The following is a 6,424-nucleotide window of genomic DNA, read 5'->3' as shown; positions in this document are numbered from 1 at the left end:
CTTCACGTATGTGCAAACAGAGGAGATCGCAATGGTGGTGTTCTTAAAAATAACAAAATGTATTTGCATACATTTCCCTATGTACAGGTGAACAGCCACAAGTAGAGTCTTCTTTTGCACAGCAAAAGATCTAGAGCATTGAGACCGGGGACAGGACCGCGCCCCAAAAAAAGGGTCTAACTTAAAAATAGTAATAAAAAAAAATTCACAACAGTGCAAACCTCTCGGACACGACAGCACGATGGAGTGATTTTAATGGAGACAACGGCGGGGGGGCCCTCTCGGATGTGAGATTTCTGACTGTAAACAAGGCGCAACACCTCCCTCCCGCCGCCCTCCCCGGGGAAAGCTATTCCAGGAATTTGGCAGATCTTCAAGGGCCGAGCCGGAGGGAAACAGCCCGCGGCCGCCTCCCCTGCGCCGGCCACGGCGGGCTGGGGCCCGGCTCCGGCGGCCGCCGGCACTGGCACCGGGAGGGGCGGCCGCTCCCCGGGATGCTGCGGGACGCGGGGGCGCCGCAGGGAACCAGGGGGCCCGGAGGGGCCCCGGTGCGCTCCCGGAGGGGCCGGGGACGCCCAGAGAGGGGCCCGGAGCGCTCCCGGAGGGGCCCCGGTGCGCCGCGAAGGGACCGTGCACTCCCAGAGGGACCCGGTGCGCCCCGGCGGGGCCGTGCACTGCCGGAGGGACCGCGCGCTCCCGGCGGGGCCCCGGCGGGGCCGTGCAGGCCCGGAAGGGACCGTGCGCTGCCGGAGGGGCCGCGGCGGCGCCGCGCACGCCCGGGGCGGGCGAGCGCTCAGCCGGTCTCGGGGTCGCCGGGGGGCGGCTGCTCGGCGCCGTTGCAGGGCGGGGCGGCGCCGTCCGGGCCGTTGCTCTCCAGGGAGGACTCGCTGCCCGTGCTCTCCCCGGAGAGCAGCCGGCGGACGCGGAGGTCGGCGCGCAGCGAGCGCAGGTCGTTGCCCAGGCTGAGCTCGCCCAGGTCGCGGAGGAGCTGGCCCAGCTCCGGGCCCTCGCCGCGGCCGGCGCCGGCGCGCAGCAGCTCGCCCTCGGGCTCGCCCAGCGCCTCCAGGATGTCCTCGCAGTCGCAGTGCATGGCCCGCTCCTCCTGCTCCTCGCCCAGCAGGTCCTCCGTGATGGAGCCCAGCTTGGGCGCGCTGCGGCTCCGCTCCACCGGCGGCTTGTAGCAGCACTGCCCGTTGAGCAGCTTGCGCAGCGGCACCAGCGGGATGCTCTGCTCGCCCACCAGCTGCTGCTGCTGGTGCCGCGCGTCGTCCCGCTTCTTCAGGCGGCGGAACTCGGCCAGCGCCGTGGCCGAGGTCTGGTAGAGCAGCAGGGCCATGGCCTTCGCCTTCTCGGGCTTGGAGACCAGCACGGCGTGGCAGCGCAGCATCACCGCCTTGTGCTTCAGCTCGTGGCGGTAGATCCAGGCGAAGACGCGCGGCAGGCGCGGGTCGGCCACGCAGTAGGTGACCCGGTGCAGCAGGTAGAGGTGGCCGGGCCGGCGCAGCCCCTTGTCCTCGGCGTGGGCCATGCGGATGCCCTGCGCGCTGATGGTCAGCTTCATCTTGGTGCCCTGCCGGCCCGCCTCGCTCTTGCTCCAGATCTTGCAGACGGCCAGGTCGGTGCAGCCCTCGCCCTTGGACTGGATGGTGGTGGCGTTGCCCAGGTAGAGCACGGTGTACGTGGGGTCCTCGCTGGTCACGCGGAATTTCCGCCGCTTGGAGCGGAACATGCTGCCCACGCGGTGCAGGGCGCTCTCGGGGCAGGCGCGGGCCAGCGAGGTGAGCGCCGAGTAGTGCACGCTCACCGCGTACCCCTTGGGCTTGCTCTGCCGCCGCGCCTCGCCCGCCACCAGCTCCACCTTGCTCCGCTTCCAGGGCAGCATCGCCCCGCGGAGCCGCGGCTAGGCGCCGCGCCGACGGCTCCTGGCGCGGGGGGGCATGCCACGGCGGCGGCGGCGGCGGCTGCTTCGCCCGTCCGCCTCACATCCTTGCGGGCGGCGGGCCGCCGCGGCCGTAGATATAGACGGGCGCCGGCGCTCCGCGGGCGCGGAGAGGGGAGGCCCCGCGCACCGAGGGCGGAGCGCCCGCTGCCCGCGGCCCGCCGAGCCGGCGGCGCGCTGCTCGCCGCCCGCCCGCCGCCGCCGCTCTGCGCCGCCCGCCGCGGCGCCCCGGCCCCGGGCCCGGCCCCGGCCCCGCCGCGCCGTGGGGCGGGCGGGGGGCGGGCAGGGGGCGGCGCCAGCCCGGCCGGGCCGCCCTCCCCACCCACCCCCGGCTCGCCCCGGCCCCGCGGAGCGTGGCCCCCCGCGGGGGCGCCGGCCGCTGCCGCCGCGGCCGTGGGCGCGGGGGAGCGGGGCGCGGCGGGGACCCGGCCCGCGATGCCCCCCCCCCCCCCCCCCCCCCCGCGGCGGCGCGCCCCGCCCCGCCCCGCCTGCCGCCCGGCTCGGTCCCCGCGGCGCGGCCCGCCCTGGGAGCTCAGGCGAGAGCCGTCTCCACGACCACGCGCGGAGCGAGGGTGCCACAGCGCTCCCCCGCAGCCGCCAGCAGCAGGGGCGGGGAGGGTGGAGGGGGCAGCCGGGGGGGAACCCCGCCGAAAACCGGCTCAAAAGATCCCAGCTCAACACCGCCCAAGCTGATAAAAGTCCCAAGGCCGCGGTGGGGCCCCACGCGCCGGGAGTCCCCACGCCCTGGAGAACCCAAACCCCGGCAGCCTTCCCGGCCAGGGCGTGCCGTGCAGGAGTCCCACTCTTGCGACATGATCTTCCCTTTGACTTGGTTAGTCCGGCTCTGAGAGCCGAAGGGCCTGCAGCAAATAAAAGCTATTATGTATGAGTAACGCTTTGCTCTTTATTTATACGCAGCAGCCGAATAACAAGAAGCTGTCTTGTAATTTCTTGCTGGGGTTGCTCGAGTACAGTCACAGACATAATGAGGGCTTTGGAAAGTTGGTCTCTGTGTCGTTGCTATAGCTTCTCGTGTCATGTATCATATCCTCTGCCAGAAAGAATAGAAATTCCATGGTTGCAGAGCACGGCGCTTCGTCAGGGTTTGAATAAAGGCTCGACAAAAGGGGAGCGGTACGTACTCGTGCAGTAAAGTATGTAAACACCTGCTTAAATTATTTGACAAATCATTTCTAGAGTTTGGATCAATTAAAACAAACCTGTGTATCGTTATCGTTGTTATCATTATTATTATTATTATTACATTATGCCATCTAGCAGATTACTTGGGAACTGCAAGTAACCACAGTGACCGGCGTCTAATTGTTGAAAGCATTTGCCCATTTGCTTACATTTCAAAAATACCCCCGCATTGGAGGGCAGCGTCGTCAGCGCCGTCTCCTGAAGCTTCGCAGCCACAGCTGGTACCAGGGGACGCCTGACCGCATCTATGGTTTCCAGAGGCCGGTGGTGGGTGTGGAGCTGTACCACGCTGCATTTCCTGTCTTCAGCAGCTCTAGCGCAGCACGTTCGCAGCGCTAGGAAGGCTGTTGCTGGCCCTGAGTTGTGAATGAGTTAATGCTCCCATTTTCCTATGGGAAAACTGCAGCCGGAGAGCCGCATCGGCCGAGCCCGTGCCGGTCAGTGCACACGAGCCCTCGCATGGCCGGGGCAAGCTGGCTGGACCCCTTGGCGTAAAGCCCAGCACCCACTGAGATGCCCATCTGGGCTCAGCACCGTGCTGAACCGAGCCCTCTGCCTCTTGGGCAAAGTCCTGCTGGGACTCCGCAGAAGGGCAGGCGAGGGGCTGAGGTCTGCCCCGGCTGGCGGTGCCCAGCAGCAGCCTGCCCTAGCTGGGGGCTCCCTGATTTTGGCCGTGGCTGGCCGGACGCAGGCTGGGCGCTGGGCACCCACTGGGAGCCCCCCACAGGGCTGTCAGTGTGGTGGGCAGGAGGGGCTATGTGCCGTGCTGCAGCCCATTGCAGACAGCTCCCGCCAGCCTGCAGGACCATCCCGCTGCATAGCAGGGAGAGAAAGACTTTGGTTTGTACGGCTAATTCATTTCATCTCCAGAACATCCAGTGTGCTTTTCCTTTGTCTTCTTTGTCTTGCAGGGTGAAAACAGAAGACGCTGCTGTGCACATAAAATAAATCCAACGGCTTAGGGTGACATGTGACACCCACACGTGGTGTGGCACTCCCACAGTGCCCACAGAGCTGCCTTCTCCCCTCGAGGTGTCCTGCTGAACTACTGCACTGAGAACCCGCAGCTCCCGGCTCACACCCCAAGACCCACGCCTGCTCCGTGCTCAGCGGCTGCCACCTCCCTGAGCAGCACCCGTGAGCTGCAAGGCCGAGAGCAGCCCCGGCTGCTCCTCTGAGACGTGTGGGCACGGCAGCCTCTCCATGGGAGCGGGACTTGCCTTGCCAAAGCCCTGCCTGCCTCCGGCTGTGGGCAGAGGAGCCTGTCCTGGGTCTCGGGCCGGTGGCTCTGCAGGCAGGTATTTGCTCCGGGTGGGATGGAGCAGGCGAGGAGCCCCCTGCGGCGCTCCTCCAGAGGGAGGTTAGTGGCAGCGGGGGCTGGCGCTGGCACACGGACACTTGTGATAATTACTGCCACAGAGCTGTTTGCAGAGCCATGCTGGGCAGGTGCCTCTGTCACCCCAATTAAAGCAACCCATGTTCAGGAATGAAGACCTTAAATTTTCACAGCATGGCCTGCACAGGCTCCCGAGCCCCATGTCTCTCTGACAGCCCTTGGGCATACCTGTCTGCGAACCCCAGTGGCGTATATGGCGAGGAGGAGCTCTGACCCCCTTGCCCTCCCCACCAGCTCCCCAGCCCCCAAGTCAGCAGCACTGCCACTACTGCATCGCCTTCCCTGGGCAGAGGTTTCCTTATCAGCCCCTCAGAGACCCGCTGGGGGCTCCGGGTGGTGGCTGGGGAGCAGCAGCACCCCCAGCATAGCTGCCTCCCGGCCAGCTGAAAGTGCAGCTGCAGGGAAGGTGTCTTGTGGTTACAGCCCTGCTCGAAGATGGAAACTGTCTCAGCTCAGTTCCTCACCATGCTTGCTCACCAGCTGGTGCGCCAGAGACCATTGCAGCCTTCCTTGTTTCATTAAAGGGCCCAATTAGCTTCGGGACTGCCTCTTTCCTGCTGTGTGGCGGCTGCTTCAGTTCTGGGCATGGAGAACCACCACATGCTTTGGCAACAGAAGAGCCCATTGCAAATCGTGGTGGCCTGGGACAGCAATTCCCAAATGAAATGCTGACCCCTCCTAGTCCCGTGCTGGGTTGAGGAGCTGTGCTGCAGTGTTTGGGTGAAGTCTGGCAGCAGGGAGCAGCCCAGTTAAGCTTGGGGCACCTGCCCTAAGTGTGGGGCTATTCCTGTGATGTTGGATGTCCGTATCTCACTGCCAGGAGGAGAAGCTGAGGAACAATGAAAGGGGAGCCTGCCCTGCAGGGCCAGGGCATGCTGCCTGGTTCCCAGTGAGCACGAGGCTCCCTCCCCGCCTGTGAGGCTGGCAGCACCCGTGCTGTGTAGGACATGCACGCTGGGGGCTTATCTGCATGGCCTTGTAGCCCGGGGGAAGCACAGCAGCCTGCTCTCTATTTATGCAATACCCCAGCAGCTACCGAGCATCACCTGCCTGCGTGCGCCTGCCTGGAGAGCTTGTGCGAGGCGTGGGAAAGTCTGTAAGATACCATCTCTCCCCCGCGGCCCAGCCTGCCCCGCGCCGGCCGCGCGGCGAGTGCTGCACTTGGCCCTCGGCAGACCCCCTTCCCTGCCCCGCTCCATCCTCCTCCTCCCCTGGCCCCTCCGGTCTGCGCCGGAGCCCTTGGCTGCACCCCACCACGAGCCCGTAGGCTGCGGGGTGCACGCTGCCCTGCTGGGGCGCAGGCAGGCAGGCGGGCAGCTGCCCACCGCCTCCGTTGGAGGGGGACGCCAGGCTGCCCGTGCTGGCTGCCCTGCTGCGGCATGGCGAGATGCCGGGGCCTGCCCGATGGCAGAGGGAGCAGCCCTGCTTCGGGGATGGCTTTTGTGCCCAGCAGCTGGAACTGGAGCTGATGCAGGTCTCTGGTTGGGGAGAGTAGCGGGAAAAGGTGCTGGAAAAAGTTGATATGACAAGACCAAAACAATTCATGGAAATGTATTGATTTTGTCAGTGTATGAAAACATCCCAAGCTTTCTCCTCTCAGATAGCAACGGAGCTCGTTGTGCCACAGCAGCCCAAGTGACACAGTCAAAGTGAAACATTTCAAACTGGCGTTTCAGTATTTTCCAAAACAAAGTATTTCAGAGCCTCTGTAACTATGCTAAATGTTAAAGTTTCGACTCTTTGTTCTGAACCAGGACAAAGGAAACGCTGAACTGTCAGGATTTTCCACGAAATGGAAAGGCTGAGTGGCACCCGTGCCCCGTGGGCCATCGATGGGGGCAGGTGGGGTGCCACGACCCCCAGCCCCGCTGGCCGTCATCCAGGTC

General features: G+C 65.1%; 1 protein-coding gene across 1 annotated transcript; it reads right to left on the bottom strand.

Annotated features, from left to right (window-relative positions):
* Nucleotides 1-224: 224 nt before the first annotated feature.
* Nucleotides 225-2,161, bottom strand: FAM43A (family with sequence similarity 43 member A). The gene has a single exon (XM_075507176.1). The coding sequence runs from the start codon at nt 1,880-1,882 to the stop codon at nt 794-796; it is 1,089 nt and encodes a 362-aa protein (XP_075363291.1). The 5' UTR covers nt 1,883-2,161; the 3' UTR covers nt 225-793.
* Nucleotides 2,162-6,424: the final 4,263 nt, after the last annotated feature.

This window comes from Mycteria americana, chromosome 7 (genome assembly GCF_035582795.1).
Source record: "Mycteria americana isolate JAX WOST 10 ecotype Jacksonville Zoo and Gardens chromosome 7, USCA_MyAme_1.0, whole genome shotgun sequence".
NCBI classification, from domain to species: Eukaryota; Metazoa; Chordata; class Aves; order Ciconiiformes; family Ciconiidae; genus Mycteria; species Mycteria americana.
This window is presented reverse-complemented; position numbering and strand designations above follow the sequence as displayed.

Coding starts and splice junctions, on each gene's coding strand:
- FAM43A (XM_075507176.1), bottom strand. CDS start 1,882: ATGCTGCCCTGGAAGCGGAGCAAGGTGGAGCTGGTGGCGGGCGAGGCG.